At 41.3% G+C, this 20520-nt stretch overlaps 1 protein-coding gene across 1 annotated transcript in view; it reads left to right on the top strand.

The window, feature by feature from the left end:
• Positions 1 to 2444: 2444 nt before the first annotated feature.
• The window catches only part of AHR (aryl hydrocarbon receptor), a 78619-nt gene continuing 60543 nt past the window's right edge, over positions 2445 to 20520 (top strand). Inside the window, exons 1-2 of the mRNA XM_089533117.1 lie at positions 2445 to 3059; positions 16843 to 17030. Of these exons, the coding sequence (XP_089389243.1) occupies positions 3004 to 3059; positions 16843 to 17030 (244 nt within the window). The 5' untranslated portion in view covers positions 2445 to 3003. The remainder of the gene's footprint in view (positions 3060 to 16842; positions 17031 to 20520) is intronic.

Raw genomic sequence — 20520 nt, 5'->3', positions numbered from 1 at the left:
GACACCTCATCTACAGGGTCACCATGAGTAAATTCATATTCATGACCTCCTTAATAAGAGTCCATCCATAGCACATGGCCTTCCTCTCTTTCTAATTCCCTCCACCTTTCCAATCGTTATTGTTCTTTCCAGTGAGTTGTGCCTTCTCATGATTGGGATAAAGTAGGGCAGCCTCAGTTTTGTGATCTTGGCTTCAAGGGAGATTTCAGGCTTGATCTGTCCAAGGACCCATTTGTTTGTCTTTTTGGCTGTCCATGCTATCCTCAGCACTCTTCTCTAATGGCACCACTCAAATGCACTGGTTTTCTTCTTATCCACTTTCTTAATTGTCCAGCTCCTGCATCCACATATGGTAACAGGGAATACAAAGGCTTGTACAAGTCTACCTTATGTGTTTACATGTATATCTTCACTCCTTAGGATCTTTTCTAGTTTTTTCATAGCTGCCCTCCCCATTTGTATCTTCTTCTGATTTCCCAACTGCAGTCTCAATAATGACCACTGTTTGATCCAAGGTAAAGGAACCCTTTAACTCTTTCAATTTCCTCATTGTCCAGGCTGAATTTAAATATTCTCTGTGGTCATTATTTTTGTTTTCTTTCTGTCTAGCAGTAAGCCTTCTTTCCACTTTTTCCTTGATCTACCGTAACAACAAAACTATTATTATTATTAGTAGTAGTAGTAGTATCATTATTATTCGATTCTGATGATGATGATGACCAATCTAGGTACACCCGGTGAGATCCATCATAGCATAGCGCTTTGAGCACTGAACTACAACTCTAGACACCAAAGTTCAATTCTCAGTCATGGAAATTCACTGGGTAACCTTGGGCAAGTCACACTCTCTCAGCCTCAGAGGATGGCAATAGCAAGCCCCCTCTGAACAAATCTTGCCCATGACAGGATTTTGGCCTTTTGTTGTTGTTAACCACCCTCAAGTCAATCTTGATCCATGGCAAACCTATAGACATCTCCAAGACCTCCTGTCCTCCACTGCTCTGCTTAGTTCCTGTAAACCTATATCCATGACCTCCTTAAGAGTCCATCCATCTAGCATACAGTCTTCTTCTCTTTCTACTTCTCTCCACCTTTCCTAGCACTGTTTTTCTCAGTGAATCCTGTCTTCTCATGATGTGCTCAAAGTACGACAGCCTCAGTTTCGTCATCTTGGCTTCCAGGAAGATTTCTGGTTTGATCTGCTCTAGGACCCATTTGTTTGTCTTTTTGGCTGTCCACGGGCTCTTCAGCGCTCTTCTCCAATGAATGGATTTTCTTCCTATCTTCTTTCTTAACTGTTCAGCTCTCGCATCTGTACATGGTAATGAGGAAAACAATGGATTGGATGATTCTAACTTGAAAACCCACTGGGTGACCCTGGGCAAGTCACACTCTCTCAGCCTCAAAGGATGGCAATAGCAGACCCCTTCTGATCAAACCTGGCCAAGAAAACCCCATGACAGGGTTTGGGCCTTAGAGTTGCCTTAAGTCGGAAATGACTTGAAGGCACACAACAACAACAACAACATGTACACCCAAGGATGTCTTTTACAGCTCCTAAAATTATTGTAATTATATTATTATTATATTTATTTATATCCCACCCTTCTCCCAAGACATTAAAAATACAGTTAAAATCATACAAAAACAGTACATTAAAATTGAATTAAATTACTTCAATAATTAAAATAAATTACATATTAATTCACCTTCGGGTCGCCATAAGTGGGAAATGACTTGAAGGCACACAACAATGACAACATGGGAGGCCGTTTGCTGTGTGTATCTATATGTGTGTGTGTGTGTGACTAAAATATACACTTGTCCCTCCACATTTGCGGCGTTGACTTTTGCAGATTTGATTATTCACTGATTTTATTAATATGTTTTCTCTAAGGATATCTAGGTCCTGCGGTGGAACTCTATGGTCGACTTTAACCAAACATCACACTGAAGGAGCCTAGAGATTCCTAGAGAGAACACTCCACTAGGCCTCTGTGGCTCCTCCAGCGCAATTCTATGCTCAATGTCTGGCAGATATTGACCATTGAGTAGCACTGGAGGACCTACAGCTTCCTAGAGAGGACACTCAAGTGGGCCTTTGCAGCTCCTCTAATGCAATTCTATGCTCAATGTCTGTCAAATGTTGACCATAGAGTTTCCCTGGAGGACCTAGAGATTCCTAGAGAGGACACTCAAGCGGGCCTTTGCAGCTCCTCCAGCGCAATTCTGTGCTCAATGTCCGTCAGATGTCGGCCAGAGAGTGGTCCCCTGCTGCCAAGTCTCCCCTTCTCCCTCAGCATTCTCGCCCTCCTCCTCCTCCTCCTCCTTCCCTGGCCCGACCTCCCCAATATGGCGGTGCGCCGCCCCCTTGACGACGACGACGCCCCACAGCTTGGGCCTCCTCCTCCTCCCTCCTCCTCCTCTTCCAGGGGAGAGCCGACTCCGAGGCTGGCTGGCCTGGCTCCGAAACCCCGAAAGGACGCCAGTGGAGGGCAACAGCAGTGAGGGGGCGAGCGAGGCGCCAAAGCTAGGCCCCAGGAGGAGCAGGAGCAGCAGGAGGAGGAGGCCTTGCTCTGACGACGACGACGACGACGAGGAGGAGGAGGAGGAGAGCGGGGCGGCGTTTGCGGAGGAAGGGAGGCTTGGCTGCCTGGCTCCTGAGGAGAAGGGAGCCGGGAGGAGCAGGGCTGGCTTCGGGGGCAGCTGCCGCCTCCGCACCTGTCTCCGGAGGGAGAAGAAGGAGAAGAAGAAGACGAGGAGGAGGAGGAGGAGGAGTCGTGGGTGTTGCCGGCGCCAGGCACCTGGCTCCCGCCCTCCTCCTCTTCTCCCGGGAAGAGGAAGGGAGCCCAGGGCCAAGAAGGAATAGAGAGCCTAGTTCTCACTCAGCCCTCCCTAAAAGACGCGCTTCTCCTTCAGTCTCATAGATAGATCGATCGATTCTACAGAGGGACTAGATCTATAGCCTCTTCGGCCCGAGGCTGGAGGGGGGCCGCCAGGAGGATGAACCCCAACGTCACCTACGCCAGCCGAAAGAGGAGGAAACCCGTCCAGAAAATGTAAGCCCTTGGCAGGGGGGACATTGCTGCCTGTGTTTGTGTGTCTTTGTGTTGTGGTGTTGCGTTTTGTACTGTTGAAACACACACAAAAAACCCTGTTGCCTTTGGAGGGAGCTGTGTGTGTGTGTGTGGGGGGTGCCATTTCGCAAATGTTTCAGGTATTATTTTTCCTCTCTTAATAAACAAACAAAGAATATATATATATACACACACACACATTTGTGTGTGTCTGTGTGAAGTTGTGTGCCTTTTGCTTCTTGTTTTGCCCCCCCCCCCCCTTCCCTCCTGAAGGAGAGGCTGGAAGGCCCTCCCTGAAATGGGGCTTGTTTCACTTGAAGGAAAAAAACAAAACCCGAACAATTAATAATTTGGGAAGGAGGAGGTGTCATGGAACAACAGAGTTGTGTGTTGTGTTGTGTGTGTTTTATTTTGGTAGCCCTTTGCACACTCTCAGTCGCCCCTCCCTTGCACTGACCCCAGAGAGACTCTTTTAGGGACTGTTTGCAAATGATTCCTGGCAGGGAGTGCCATGGAGCCTCTGTTTTCACTTTGAATATCACCATCATCACCACCATCATCATCATCATCATCTCTTATGACTTACTTCAGGGCACTGGATCATATTTCATCATATTTAAAGAAGAAAAGGATTGCTTGGATTGGAGGGCACTGCTTTAAAGCCCCCCCCCCTTGCTTTACGTACTTCCAAGTGTGAGGTGGATCCCTAATAATAATAATAATAATAATACTGTAATTTTATTTCTATCCCACTTTTTGCCAGGCAAAGTGGCGTACACCAAGTTAAAATACATCCATATATACATAGCCCCCCCTTTAAAACAAGATTAAACAGTATAAGACAAAAAACTACACACTAAAATCCAAATAACCCAAATAATAGTCATCATAGGAAGCCGTATTTGTGGCTGGAATGTATTCTGCACATGCACAGAGGCCTTTCCCTTCCCTCGACCCCCAATATTCCAGGAGCCCATCTTCATCAGAACAGATTTCTGGGTTCAGTGTAGTTGTTAAAGCCTTGATTCAGGGCGATTTTCCAAATCTGAGGTGAGGAAGTACATTTCTGCACATGCACAGAAGGCTTTTTATTCCCCCCACCTTCCCAAACTACCAATGTTTTAGGACTTCATCTTTTTCAGGATAAGAGATTTCTGGGCTGAGAGACATAGTACTAATTAAGGCTTTGTTCAGGGCGGTTTTCCAAATGTGAGGTGAGGAAATGGTGAGGAAGTGTATTTCTGCACATGCACAGGGGGCCTTTTTCCTCCTCCCAAACTACCAGTATTTCAGGACTCCATCTTTATCAGGAGAACAGATTTCTGGGCACAGTGTAGTAGATTGGGTACAACCTGTAGTACAAACGAAGCCTTGACTCAGGGAGATTTTCCAAATGTGGGCTGGAGGGCAATGATTCCTGAATGGTGAGGAAATATATTCTGCACATGGACAGAGGCCTTCCTTCTCCCAACTATCAGTATTTGAGGACTCCTTCATTATTAGGAGAACAGTTTTCTGGGCTGACAGTACAAATTGAGCCTTGATTCAGGGCCCCTTTTCCAAATGTGAGGTGGAGGGCTGTGATTCCTTTGTGGGGAGGAAATGTATTTCTGAATATACACAAAGAGATGTTTTCTCCCTTTCCCAAACTACCAATATTTCAGGACTCCCATCTTTACCAGGAGAACAGATTTCTGGTCTGAGACACATTATTAAGCCTTGATTCAGGGGCCCTTTTCCAAATGTGAGGCGGAGGGCTGTGAGTAAATGTATTCTGCGCATGCACAGAGGGCTTTTCCCTCACCCCTCTCTAACTACCAATATTTCAGGACTCCATCCTTATCAGGAGGAGAGATTTCTGGGCTGAGACCTAGTACAAATTAAGCCTCGATTCAGGGCCCTATTTTTATCAGGCTCCGATGACCCAGTTAAAGTCAAGCGGCTGATTAAAGTCAGAACAAGGGCTGGGAGGTGGGAGGGGATGAAGGAATGTATGTCCTCAGTCTTTTGTATCCCTGAGAGGTTGGCACCCTGACAAAGGACACAGGTAGTTAAGGTGATAGTTCCCTGGCCCTCTGTATAATCATTGAAAGTCTGCAGCGGTCGGTATAGTTTCTGGCTCGCCTCGGATGTGGGCCTGCCTTGTGTTGTCTTAACATGGAGCGCTGGTAGCGCATGCCGGTTGTGTCTATGTGCAGAAAGCCACGTTGTGCTGCCTGGGCTTCTGCCACTGCAGTGGGTTTGTCCCTGGTTTGTGGACTCGCAATTCAGTCTACCTCAGAAATGTAAAATGCTTGCTTCTTATGCCTCACCCTGTTGTGGTTTTTCTTCTCTCCCACCTTACAAAAGATGGTAGGCCGGAACATACACTGAGTGGGAAATGCCATTGAGAAGCAGTTTATATGTTCTTCATGACAGTTGAAATCAGGACTGTGATGTAAATGAAATAACTTGAAGGAAGCTGGGGAGCTAAATCTGTAAGGTTACTGCTTGGTCTTTAAAAAATACATTTCTGAACACTTGGCAGTTTTTCAAGCCAGGATTTTAAAATGTTCTTGATTTTATGAAAGTATTATCTATGTTCTAAAATTCCTGGATTGGAAAAGCTATGTTAAAATGCATTGCTCTTTGGAGTTTTCTTTTTAGAGGAGGAACAGAAGTAAGTCTTTATCTGCAAATTCAAATTTTGTAGGAATTTGTGAGTTTGTGAAAATCTATGTATTGCAATGCTGATTTTATCTGTTGTGCTCCCGCCTCGATCCATGGGGAGAGGCAGCAAATATAAATAAAGATTTTATTATTACTATTATTAAATGCATTTTCATGAATTTGTTATCTTCTGATCTGGTATATATACTTAAATGTAATGTTATTCCATATGACTGGGTTATTTTGAGGTATGAAGATTACTCCTAGGTGTTTCACATCAACTAAAGATTAATTTTTAACAACTTCTCTTAGGTTTGTGTGAGTACTACTTTTTACTAATCTGTGTTTACTGTTCAAGTACCGCTGCTGATGAAATATTTATCCTTTTACACAAAGTAACTGTATCGAGCTTGGTGGCATTTCCCGAAGGACTTTAAGAAAGATGAAGTGGAATGGTTTGGGATCTGTGCTGAGTTAGCAGTTTTATACTTTTTTGCACTTATGCTTATAGTTGTCTGTGGACTGTAATTTGGGCTGGCAGAGTCTTTTAATTGGAATCCCTGTTCAGACTAAAAAGCCTGGTAAACAAGAGAGAAGATCCATAGGAACAGTTGGTAGGAGTTGAATTGTATAACTGCATCTTTTGATAACTACTATCCTCAAAGTGGAAATGAAAACAGTTCTTTCATCATCATGCCTTATTTTTCATCTATAACCTGAAAATGTGGAATTTTTTATCCTTTTAACTGCTATATGCTATAAATAATGGATCAAGATTATTGGATCAGGATACCTAGATGTTTGACTTCATGTTACATGAAAGCTGTTGTGGTTATTAAACAGCCTTAGAAGGTATACAGTATACTGGATTTGGGGCTTTGTGGAAGAGCAGTGCACACACACACACACAGAACAGCCATGTTTCCAGTTTATTTAGAGGTGACAGTTGTTGGCTATGCCGTGCTTATGATTAAGTAACACTAGTTTGACTTGTAAACAGAAGTGTTCAACTAAGTTTGTAAACTGTTACCTTGCAGCAGTAATTCCTAGTGTAGTCTTAAGACAGTCCCTGGATGCCCTTTTCTTTTGGAAAACTCACAGAGCTCTATTAAAAGGGCCTGAAATAAATGTTGGTATTATGAAATACAGGCAGCATGTTTCAGCATTTCATGTGAGAAGTGTGAGATGGTTGAAAATGTGCATTTTAAGTTCCTTTGTCTGCTCTGAAACTTCACATGGAAGAGAGTTCATATGATCCCTAAACTGCTAAAATGAGGAAGTAAGTCCAGAGTTAAGTCAAGCTAGTAGGCATTTTAATTAACAGAGAACTCATTTTGTCACATGAAGCTGATTGATGAAGGAGGTACAACAGAAATGTATCTGTGGATAGGATTAAACTTGACAGGATATTTCAGCCTGTGTCTTTATTTTGGTATATGACCAATACTGTATGTACCCGTGATCAATGCACTGAAAGACAAGTACTGTTAGCTAGATGAAGAGTAGAAGAGTATTCTTCGTGGCAATTTTGTGGAAGGAAAAATCTCCAAGATAGTATTGTAGCTATGCAGATGAGCTACTTCCTTGCGATGGGGGATTTACATACATTTATAAATCATCCTATGAATGATGTGTCCTTTCAAAGATGTATGGAGCAGTTATGGAAAATGAATTAACTTCTTTTGTCACAGAAAGGTTGTAAGGGGGGAAATAATGAAGCTGTCTTTAAAGGGAGAGTGTAAGATTATGATATAAAGAAATTATAATAAAATTGGTACCTTTATTAAATAATAGCTAGATTTACTGCCTTAAATTTGGATTCAGCAAACATTTTGGATGTGGCTAACCAAGCTGTTTGTATATCATTCTAGCTGCCAGACCTTGTAGGGGGCAACCCTATGAATACTTGGCCCAGTTGAACTAAGTTTGACTTATTCTGAGTAAAACTGTTTAGGACTGATTTGGTGTAGACTTCTGTTCAAGAGAGTCAGCGTGGTGTAGTGGTTTGAGTGTTAGACTATGACACTGGGAGTCTGGGTTTGAATCACTGCTCAGCCATGGAAACCACTGGGGGACTTTGGGCAAGTCAGACTCTCAGCCATGGAGGAAGGCAAGGGAAAATCCCTGAACAAACCCTGGTAAGAAAACCCCTTAGGGTCACCATAATTCAGGAATGACTTGAAGGCACATGGCAACAACAACAAGATTGCAGTTCTCTGAACGATTATTTGGGAATAATGTATATTATAAATAGATCTTATAATAAGTAGGTGTTTTGGATTATGGTGCTAGTTAATTCAGTATAACTGAAAAGTAAGCTGTGTTTTTCTTCTCTTAACCCTGTTAAACACCAACAATGGACACTTTGCAGGTAACTGATACTGATCCTGAGTTTAAGGTTATAGTATAGGGTTAGAAGTGGCGACAGTGTATCTTACTAAGAAGAATCAGTGCATTCTTTTATGATTTTTCTCTCTTGTCTGGGATTCTTTTTCTAAAGAGGTACATTGTACTGTATATGTTCTAGGAAATACAACTGTTGCTTTCATCAATATGTAGAGGTCAGTCTGGAAAATCACATTTTTATGTGGTTTCGGGCTTCCCTTACCAATGAGAAATAGAATTTAGGTTCACAGTTACTTTCCTTTTAAAACTCTTGTTTGGATTTTACATCTGTGACAGCATTGGGAATCACCAGCAATTTATTTTTCATCTTGAATGGTAATAAATGCAGTACCTTCAGCGTACATGTATAAGCAGTGGTTGTATCTGTGAAGTTGCTAAAGTTGTATACCTGGAAAATGAGACATAAGCATTTGGTTCTTCTGCCTGGCACATAAATACTTGTAGTCTTTTCTTTCCTAAGATTGGCATGAGACTGTGTAAATTTACAGCACTATATAAATAAAGGTTAATGATAATAATAATAATGAGACATGTGATAATTGCCACAGTTCTCATGGGCAACATGTCATTTATATCAGTCCTTCTCAGACTATCTGATGAAAAAAGGAGCGATCAACAATTATTTTGGTGATAGGTACCGTATTGGTATCTATTGACTGTAACTCTTTCTTTCTTTCCTGGAAGCTCTCCAGAGACTGGTAGCCAATGACTTGGGGACCAGAACCATTCCAGGGATCACTACTTTGAGTAACATTGGTTTAGGTGACAAAATGAACCAGTTTTTGTCTCCCACCATTACTTTACATTCTGCTACAGTTCACTAGCTTGAAGCCTCTTCCTGGAGGTACATTGGTTGTATATGTTGGAAGATTTTTGAATTCTTCTCCCTCCTCCTTAGCTAGATAGGGATTTCCTACATGCAATCTCTCTCTCTCTCTGAAGTCCAGACAGATAGTTGTAATTGTCCTTCTCCTGTTTTGATGGTTTATAGAACAGTTATGGAAATCCCTGTCCTAATACATTTTGCACTTCTGAAATGGACATTTTCAGTATTCATCCATTCCTAGCCATGGAAAGTATTACATTCTTCCTTCTTCATTTAGGTATTGAGGTAAATAAATGTATTCCGGCTTAGATTTATCAATTCTTTTTAGACTTCATTCAACAGTATAGATTGAGTATCTCTTATCTGGAATTCTGAAATCTGAAATACTCCAAAATTGTCCACATGGGTGGCTGAAATAGTAACCCTTTCGCCTTCTGATGGGTCAGTGTAGACAAAACTTTATTTCATGCACAACATTTATTCAAAACATTATGTATAAAATTGCCTTCAGGGGCTATGTATAGGTGTATTTGAAACATAAATGTATTTGGTGATTAGTGTCGGGTCCCATCTCCAAAATAACTCATTATGTATATGCAAATATTTCAAAGTTCAAAAAAATCCAAAATCCTAAGCACTTCTGGTCCCAAGCATTTCAGAGAAAGGATACGCAACCTGTAATAAAAAAAAGCACTTAAAAGCTATTCTTTTCAAACTGGTACATTAATGGGCAGTTTGTTAACCATTGTTATTTTAATGAACTTGTACATCTCTGATATAAGGTGTACATTTATACACTTTTAAAACTGTATAAATGCTTTCTCTTTGCTTCCAGTCTACTGATGCCATTTGGAAACTGACATAGATAGGGTCTTCCATAGCAGCAGCAGTAGCAGTAGGGTTTGTTTTTTAGTAAAAGAAATAATGGTTTTATGTATTTGAAAGCCACTAATGGAATTGTATGAATGGTAGCAGTATGAATAGAATATGTGTACATGAATATGAACTTCTTTAAATTTTAAAATACTTTCCTTGACCTGGGCATAAAAGATTCTGTCACTTATAAAAACTGAAAGGCACATTTAAGATTATATAGCCAGGGATCCATGGAGATCCTGGTTTATTGGTTATGAAGAGCATATTGGCCCAATCTCCTGCTTGTAGCAAGAATGACTGAACAAATTACACAGCTTTGCTCCATGGTTTGTTTATCTTTTTTATTCTCTTCTCTGGTTTCTCTGTTAACAGACAAGAGAAAGAATCCATGGTTTGTTTTAGCTTTGGATGATATCCAGAAGGTCTGTGTTTCCCTGGGTCCTTGTGTCAGCTGAGCTGAACTGGGTCCAAAACACACTACAAGAATAATCCAGTTTGAGACCGCTTTGACTGCTCTGGCTCAGTGCTAGGAAATCCTGGGAGTTTTAGATTATTGTGACACCAGAGCACTCTAACAGAGAAGGCTAAATGTCTCACAAAACTACAGTTCCCATAATTCCCTAGCATTGCGCCAGAGTAGTTAAAGTGGTCTGAAACGGGATTATTTCTGTTGTGTGTTTTGTTAACCTTGCTCAGTACTGAAATGCAATTTTATATATTGGAATAAACTGCCAAAATTGATGTTTTTCTAAATGGGAAGTACCGTATATACTCAACTATAAGTCGACCTCATGTATAAGTCAAGGTCAGGTTTTGGAGGCAAAATTATGGATTTTGATATGACCCTTGGATAAGTCGGGGGTAAAACATAGGGGTTAAAGATCTAAATGATGAAGCAAAAGAAAACAATGCCAAAGAACCTGCAAAATGATGGGAGGTATAACTGTTTTAACTCGCACTAAAGGCTGGATGGAAGAGAGAGTAGATGGAAGTCAGTGCTTCTAGGACAGCTTGCACTCTTGCCTTTCACCATGGGATCATTCCCTTTTTAATAAGAGTTAAAGTATAATATTTACATTTGACCCGTGGATAAGTTGACCTAGGATTTTTGGGTCAATTTTTTGACTAAAATTTCTAGACTTATACATGAGTATATACAGTAGATAGTATTACAATTGGCCTACCTTTTTTGTTGCTCCCCAAACTGACTGGTGCCTTCTTGTATTCCAAAATTCTTCATAGAACACAGTTTAGATCTATATGCATTCAGCTGGGAATATTCTTAGAAATTATAATGTTGTGTACTGTTTTTGCATTTGCTAGATGAAATGCCCCTGTTGCAATGGGATTTTAAATATAATTTTAACAGGAAAAATATAAATTATTTAAAACTTTGAGATGCAGTGTGATAGACCGTGGAATAGTTAGAAGATGTTTGTTCCTTTGATTAATCCTAATAAACTTGTGATTTACAGTGATGCCCTTCATTCTGTTCCCCCCCCCTTTTTTTTTATCTAGAAATTTGATGCAAGCTTTTCAAAAGTTAGTGATATGCCCACAGTTTGTCATCTGACTATAGCCATATATGGTGCTGCAACAAACTACCATTCCCAGAATTCCATAGCATTGATCATGGCAGTTAAAGTGGGGTCAAACTGGAATATTTCTGCAGAGTGGATGCAACCATAGTTCCATTTATTGTTTGCCATTTATCTTCACATATCTGTTGTCAGGGGAATAGATAGCTTTAGATCTTGAAATTTTAAAGCAGAGTTATGGCATCATTCTGAGTATTGTTTTGTACCATGGTATCCAGATTACAAAATTATTATTAGAGCTGAATGGCTTGAAGATATTTAACTGAACTCTTTCCCATAAAACATTTATTTTAGTAATCTAGAAAAGTTAAAATTTAAATTTCAAGCCTTAAAAAAATTGATAATTTTTATATACAAAGTTTTATCTGTTTAAAATGTATTTTATTCTTTTAATAACTATCTGTTTTAATACTGCAATAATTTAATTCCTTTTTAAATTGTACTTTTTTCTATGTTTTAATTGTTTCTTAATGTTGTGAAGCCACTCTGAGACACAGTACTGGGAAAAGTGCACGATACAAATAAATATAATAAATAAATAATGATATTTCATTTTGTCAAACTGGAACATCTGGCTTGAATGGAATGAATGCTATACTATTCCAATTCATTGTTAAGAACAGGGCTTCTACAGTTGGAGTCAGGTTTTCTCTGTTTTGACCAGTTACTGTTATATTTTCTACATGATTAGAGATTTTCTTCCTATCATTTCTATTGATTGCTTACCGCATTTACTAGCTTCAGGGATCACGTTTTAGCTCTCTGTAATCCATCTTGCAGGCACTGTACTTATTCTGAAGTTGATGACTATCATTAGCTTGTTTCACTTTGCAAAAAACTGTATATAATGCAAAAAAGGAATAGATTGCCAGATACTGCCAAAAGTAGTATTCTTTGTTTAAAAAGGGAGTAGACAGGAGGAAACACTATTAAGACAGAGAATTAAGGAATAAACTTGAAGGTATTGTGGAATTTTTTAACTACGACTCATCTAAAACATTTCTGGAAAGCAAAGATGTCACAAATTTACATATAATCACATAATAAAAATAATAATCAAATCCAAGATGAAAATCTGTGTATCTTTATTCTTTAATAGTGTATTTATATATATTATTTAAAGGTTCATAATTATAAACTCAGTGCATTTCTAGAGAGGTCTGATTAACATGCTTGTGAATGCTTGGAATCAAGTTTGTTAATTCTCACTGCTTTTGATCAAAGTATGCGTATGTCTTAAAAATATTCAGCAAAGATTTCATTACAGGTTGACTATCACTTACACAAAAATCCAAAATCTGAAATGCTCCAAAATCCAAAACTTTTTTCTTGTATGGCTGAGATATTGCCACCTTTGTTTTCTGATGGTTTGGAGTACACAAAGTATTAAAATATAAAATTACCTTCAGACTATGTGTATAAGGTGTATATGAAACATAAATGAATTTAATGTTTAGACTTTTGTCCCATCTCCATAATATCTCATTATGTATGTGCATCCATTCCAAAAGCTGGAAAAAATCCAAAAACTAAAAGACTTCTGGTCCCAAACATTTTGCATAAGGGATAATCAACCTATAAATGCACTGGGGTGGATAATTTAGGTATCAAAATATGTACATAATACCTAGCATTTGGGGATTTTAATGGTAATAAATAAGTGAAGACCAGGAAAAATAAGAATCCTTGCATTTTTTAATTGATAATAAACAGAATTTATCTGTATTTGCATTATAGTTAGATTTCTTTTGTCTAAAATGTAATGAAAAATAAAGGGAGTGATAATGGAAGTTAGATAGAATATTCAAATATGTTGTCTGCAACAGAGGATTGATTGATTGATTGAAATTTTATTTCTATACCGCCGTTCCTACGATCACGGCGGTTTACAAGCAATACAAATATAATACAATACAGATTAAAAACAGACATCCCAATAAAACACCCCGATTAAAACCAGCATAACTATTAAAATCCATATAAAATCAATCAACATTACTAGAGAGTTAAAAAATCCAATGCAATACAATGCAACAATACAACAATACTACACACAATACATGGGGGAAACAGTCAGGACATGTGGGAGAAAGCTTGACGGAATAAATGAGTCTTTAGGTTCTTCTTGAACGACTCCAGGGAGGGGGCTGAGCGGAGCTCTTCAGGGAGGGCGTTCCAAGATTGCGGGGCTGCCACAGAAAATGCCCTTTGCGCCATTAGTACATATTTTGTCTTGGGAACACTCAAAAGATTTTTCCCCCCTGACCTGAGTGTGCGGGGCGGATTGTTTGGGGAGACGCGGTCTTCCAAGTACTCTGGGCCCAAGCCATTTAGGGCTTTATAGGTAACGACCAACACCTTGTATTGGGCCCGGAAGCGGATTGGCAGCCAATGGAGCTACCAGTGACCAGCCTAGCAGCCATATTTTGAACCAACTGCAGCTTCCGAGCTTGGTACAAGGGTTGCCCCATGTAGAGCGCGTTGCAGAAATCAAGTCGAGAGGTTACCAGTGCATGCACCACTGTTTCAAGGTCCCCCCGGTCGAGGTAGGGACGCAGCTGGCGTATCAGCCGAAGCTGATAACAGGTGCTCCTAACTGTCGCATCCACCTGAGAAGTCAGGTGAAGCGACGAGTCAAGGAGCACCCCCAAACTGTGAACTGAGTCCTTTACGGGGAGCATGACCCCATTCAGGACTGGTGGACAAACCTCCTTCCCAGGACCAGGAGAACCTATCACGAGTACTTCCGTTTTCTCTGGATTCAGGCTGAGTCTGTTTTCCCTCATCCAGTCCATTACCGACTCCAGACAGGCATTGAGCGGAGAGATGCCATCCCTAGTCACTGCATCAGTCGGAGATACAGAGAAGACTATTTGGGTGTCATCAGCGTACTGATAACACCGCGCCCCGTATCTCCGGATGATCTCTCCCAGCGGCTTCATGTAAATGTTAAATAGCATAGGGGACAAGATCGCTCCCTGAGGGACCCCAGATGTAAGGGCCCTCTTATCGGAGCGACAGTCCCCCAGCTCCACCATCTAGAATCTACCCGAGAGGTAGGAACGGAACCACTGCAGAGCAGTGCCCCCGATACCCAACTCTCTCAGGCGATCCAGAAGGATACCATGGTCGATGGTATCGAAGGCCGCGGAGATGTCCAAGAGCACTAACAGGGACACGCTACCCCTGTCCATGCCCAGACGGAGATCATCGACTAAGGCGACCATGGCAGTCTCAACCCCATAGCCCGCCCGGAAGCCGGTTTGAAATGGATCTAGATAATCCGTATCCTCCAAGACCCTCTGCAGCTGGGAGGCAACCGCCCTCTCGATCACCTTCCTTAAGAATGGCAGCAGTGACACAGGCCGATAATTGTTTCGAATTAGGGGGTCAAGGGAGGGCTTCTTTAATAAAGGTTTTACGATGGCCGTTTTTAAGTTCGATGGAAAAAGGCCCTCCCTGAATGATGTATTAATAATGCGACACAGCATTTCTGTTGTCGCCATTCCCCCTTGAACTGCCAGCCATGAAGGACAGGGATCAAGAGAGCAGGTCGTCTTCCTAACACTGCTGAGGATCCTGTCCACATCCTCGGTACTAACAGACTCAAACTGATCCAGTATAACTGAGTCCACGGAAGCACTGGACACCTCTACTCCTGATTCTGAACAAATAACAGCGTCAAGATCGGCGCTTAGCCGAGAGATTTTATCCGCGAAGAAGTTGTTAAACTCGTCACAGCAGGCTTTAGATGGCTCCAATAATGGGTTCGGGGGGGGAGCCAGTTGAGTGAGCTCTCTCACCACCCTGAACAGCTCTGCTGGACGCGACTCCGCGGACGCAATACGTGCAGCATAGAACGAATTCTTAGCTGCACCTATTGCCACTCCGTAGGCCTTCAAAAGAGACTCTAGGAGTGTCTTGTCAGCTAAGTCCCGATGTCTCCGCCATATTAAAGGAATATTGCACCGTTATTTCACACTTGCCATTATTACCAAGTTTCATAACTTTCAGTTTAATTACTTCATTTGGCACAAATTCAGTGACTTTCTGTATATACAGTAACTACATTCCAAAATTGGGTAGGCCTTCACCATGGTACCATTAATTCAGTGGAAATTTGCTTGATTCTACCAAGTTAGATGGGATACAGGTGGGGAGAAAGGGGTGGCCAGACACCGCTCCTTTCTGCCCCGGATGGAGGCTGCAGCAGACAAAGGCTGCAGCCCCCGCAAGGCTTAAAAAAACCCCTGCTCACAGCGGGTTCTTTTTCCACTGTGTGTGGGGTGCCATTAGCATGCTCACACACAACAATGACATTCACACAGCGCCAAACTTTTTGGGCGTGGTGCTCCATGGATGTCATCATTGCACACCCTGTGTAAATGGCAGTGCGGCGTGCGGTAGGTCTTGGGAGCCCTACAAAGTGCTGGTCTGTACTGTGCCTAACTTCATGTCAAGTTAGGCACATAAACAAAGGCTGTTTCCAAATGCCTTCTTGGTGCACTAGTAAAGTTTTCTCTGAAGCTCAAGTATCCAGAAAAAAATAAATGGTAGATTAACTATGACCTTCTGTAGTGCATCCATGGCATGTGTGCTTCCTAGTAACCAAGGAACAGTTCAGTCCACTGATTTTGTAAACTAGTTCACATAGGATCATTACTGTGATGGTGGCTGTGGCTGTTTAAAACACAGCTATTTACAGTTCTCTATTTCACAAGCTTTTCTTGTAGTTCTGAAGGTTTGGCCATGCAATTACGAATGAAAAAAAGAATAGCAGTCAGTCTTGTGATGGAAAATGCCAGAACTTCACAGGAAGCCAGTTGTGCAAAGACAATTTGTTAGCTGTGGTGGCCTCTATGATGGAGTTTCTAGCAGTTTCCTCATGCCCCTTCCATCTCAGCTTTGGGTGGTATCTGAGAAAAAGGTCTTCTTGGTCATGGCTCCCCATTTGTCAGTTCCCAAGGATAATTACTTGGTAGCTATGTTCCAATCCCATGTAACTATGTTTTTATTTTCCTTGACTTTTAACAGCTGATCATTTTATAGCTGCTGTTTATGGTGTTGGTTGATTGACTGATTATTGGAAGTATGCAATTTTTGTGAATTGGCTTGAAGCCCCAGTTTACTGTATATGTTTTCATCTCTTGAATGTGAAAATTACTCATATTAAATATTCAAAACCTTTAAAAACTTGAAATTGTCCCCATCTCTTTCTCCCCCCTTGCCTCTCCCCACTTTTTTAAAAAAACCTTTCATTTGAAGTGATTCTAAGGACATGTATACATTATCATTTTGTGTTAGTCCTGGTAGATCATTTACTGAGCAGAATTATGCAGTTGCTTCAGCAGTTCAATAGATGGTTTAACTGTTTTAAAAAGTGACCTAACATTATGTTCTGTTATGGCAGAGTGAAACCTTCGCCTCCTGAAGGAGCCAAATCTAATCCATCGAAGAGGCATAGAGACCGATTGAATGCTGAGTTGGATCGCCTGGCTTGTCTTCTGCCATTCCCTCAGGATGTTATAGCCAAGCTGGATAAACTATCTGTGCTTAGGCTCAGTGTTAGTTACCTGAGAGCCAAAAGTTTCTTTGATGGTAAGAAATTTGAGTTTGTTTCCTTGACTGACTATGAGTATTCTGTTAACATCAGCCTTGTGTTTCTTTCTTTAAAAGTGAATGTTTTGAAACAAGTAAAAGCCAATGTCCTGAGTCACATTCCTAATGAGTCTTCAGAATTATATTGTGTGTGGCCTTTTAGAGTCTTAACATCTTTTTTTTTAACATGGCTTCTTCTGTGGTGGAGTTGGGGTGGGCAGTAAGACTTACCCATTGTAAGGCACATTCATACATAAGACTGCAATTATAATTGTAGGTTCTAATTTTACAATTTCAAGGCCCAGTTTATTTTCATCATGTAACAAGAACATGTAAAATGTGTTTATACAAATCGTTGTTGTTGTTGAGGTGGCAAATTGTAAGAAAAAGAAATGGACCTATTACATGGCGTATCAGTGTTCACAAAATTGTGTTTGTGTGTATTCCTGTAATGAAGCAAAACCAGCATTTCAAAAAGTGGAAGTTGTAGATTACAGTGTTTTACTTGAGAACTGGGTGCTATGGCCCTGGCCCTGTATTGCCATGAGGATTTCTAGATACGCAGCTTAATATCTAAATTGTATCATGAGATAATTCAAATAGCCCTCGTACTTTTTTAAAACCCTGTTTTAGTTTAACTTATGGAGTAAATGTAGTTTTTACCCAAAGTGGATATTTTTATTTCACTTTGCAATGGACTTGTCAAAAACATAATGCTTATGTTAGTCATGTGATAGCATATTAGGATCTTATGTTCACCATACTATACTGTTTTGTGTACATTTGCTTTGTTTTTACTTGTCAAAACACTGTTTGGGCCTTCTTGACTTAAAGATATAGTGCAGCATCTCTGTTTCTTAAGTAGTTAACAGTGTAATCTTGCATACATCTAGGGATGTCATATCCCGGTGGCCGCCGGGGAAATCACGCTTTTGGGGGCCCCTCCCGGTCATGGTCCGGTTTGGCCCCCAGCCATGCCTTGGTGCCGGTTTAGGGCCCGCTCCTGCGGCCATTACCGCTGCCGCTAATGCAGCTGGCCACCGTGCCAACCCACCTCCTCCTCCTCTTCTGGAGTGGTGGGCAGCGCCAACCCACCTCCTTCTCCAGCTCCACATTCCTCCTCAGCGGCAGCAGCGCCACTGCCACTGCACTTCCCGCCCGCAGGCCTCTGAAACAAGAGCTCATCCCCTGGTTTGTTGCCAGCCAGCCATTGGCTAGCTGGCCAAAGGGGACAGGCTCCTCTGCACGCGCCACCCAGGCGTCAGCAGGGGCCAGGGGCAGCGATCGTGGCGGGCCCCTGCGCGCCTTCCTGGCCTTTAAGGAGGCCTGGGACTCCTTAAAGGCCAGGGAAGAAGGAGGAGGCTGGCCGGGATCGCAGCGATCGTGGCCAGCCCCCGCGCCCCTTCCTGGCTTCTAAGGAGGCCTCGGTCTCCTCAGAGGCCAGGAAGGAGGGACACTTTTTTTTGTAGGACACTTTTTTATTAAATGGGGGACGCCCTGTGCCCCTTTCCTGGCCTTTAAGGAGGCCTCGGTCTCCTTAGAGGCCGGGAAGGGGCGTGGGGTGCCCTCCATTTTAAAAAAGTGTCCTACATTTGAAAATGTTGTCCTACATTTGTCCCGGTTTGGCGGTCCTGACATATGGCAACCCTACATACATATAGTCATTGCTGTCCCCCTATATCCAGTTACCTAATATCCCCTATATCCACTTACCTACTCCTAGGTAAGTGGACATAGGGTTGCTGCATTTCTATATTATTATTATTATTATTATTATTATTATTATTTGTATCCCATTCTTTTCCCAGAACTGGGACTCAATAACTACTAATATATCACAGCTGTATTATGGAAGTGGTAAAGAAAGTTTGAGCATTAAATAGTTTAAATGTTTTAGACTAATTTTAACATTTTACACAAGCTACTAAGGAAGCCAAGCAGTTTAAGGGAAGAGACCATGGCCTCCTTTACCAGTTTCACTCTCCCTGCCCTGCTTGCCAGATAGAAAGCAGTGGCTGTGCTCTGAAGTTATGTGCAATATGTAGTTCTCCCCATAGCAGCCAACCTGAGGGGCTTAACACTGAAATACCTCAAAACAACTAGTGACAAATTGCAACACTTTTCATTTTGCACCCAAGCTGTGTTTTGCAGAAGAGGAAAACATCTTTAAAGGTGAAGAGATGTATTAAAATATTGCTGCTTTTAATTTGTAATGTGTCATGCCTGGAAGTCTCAACATGCACTTCGCATACCTGCTTCATAAAGTCTGCAGTGCTTACAATGGGCAAATCAACTGCTTTAGGAATGCCTATGAACTGACTTCCCACGCTTCGGGCATCAGAACAAAGCCAGGACTGTTTGGTGTGTCACTGGCTGCTCCCAGCCCATGCAGATGTGACTCTAACCATTTCCAGCATGCTTTGCTTCTGTAGCCTGCAGTGCAGTGACAGCTTTTTTCCCCCAGAGGCAACCAGTAAGGTTAAGAAGGTGTGCTCTGGGCTGGCAGCCATGTACCTGCCTCTTTTACTTGTTTTCCTCCCCTGTTCTGGATAATCGTGATGTTGCATAAGAGAGTAAACACAAGAGGATGAGTGAGAGGAAGGGGGAAAGATAATTTTGTCAAGCAGGCAGGTCCTTCTCATACACAGGGCCTTGTGAAAGCATATGTATTGTATAGAGTCTTAAAATACTAGGTAAATACAGACTTTAATATTGTGATTCACATTGTGGGTGTAGTTAGGACGCTCTTGTTAACAGTTTGCTGAAGTGAAGGGAAATGCAAAATGAATAACAGGATATAAATGAGGGGCGTGCAGATTCCTGAGGAAAGTAGAATATAAACATGCAGTCATATGATCACATTTGAAAGGAAACTCAAGGTTTTGCTGTAACAATAGATTTTCCCTCGCAAAGAAAGCACTTGCATATTTCCAAGTTTAAATAATCCAGTTAGGAAGTAGGTAAGTCAGACACAAGAGACTTAGTCAGAAAATCCCATTATAAAATGTGTAAAATTTGAAAAACTGTTTTACGAACTGGTCAGATGTGGCTTGTAATGTGTTTTCTGTTTCTGTTGAGGTAGTAAGTAATTTTGAATTCTTATAGAACAGTTGAATTAAGCAACTTTGCATAAAAAAGATTTCCTAATATTCTGTGGTATGAACTTTTTCCTGTATTCCTCTACAATTGATTACTTTTCCTTGCAAAGAAGTAAAATTTTACTGTTATAAAATGCCACCAGTGTACTGTTTTAGTAAATAGTAAAGATTTAAGAAACTCAATCATAACAAAAAAGGTGAGTAATATTACCACGTTTGATACATTTCTAATCCTGCTTTATTCAGTTCCTCTATGTTCAGGGAATAAATTCTTTTGGAACATGAATGACTGGGAACATTTAGCTCATATACCTGATTTGGGAAACAGTTTCCCACTGCATATCTGGCTTTATGCCACTGTAGATGAGAGACTGTACATTTGATAGACCTCA

The sequence above is a fragment of the Sceloporus occidentalis genome, unplaced genomic scaffold, assembly GCF_023333645.1.
Source record: "Sceloporus occidentalis isolate IW3139 unplaced genomic scaffold, rSceOcc1.0.p SCAF_7, whole genome shotgun sequence".
Taxonomy (NCBI): Eukaryota; Metazoa; Chordata; class Lepidosauria; order Squamata; family Phrynosomatidae; genus Sceloporus; species Sceloporus occidentalis.
This window is presented reverse-complemented; position numbering and strand designations above follow the sequence as displayed.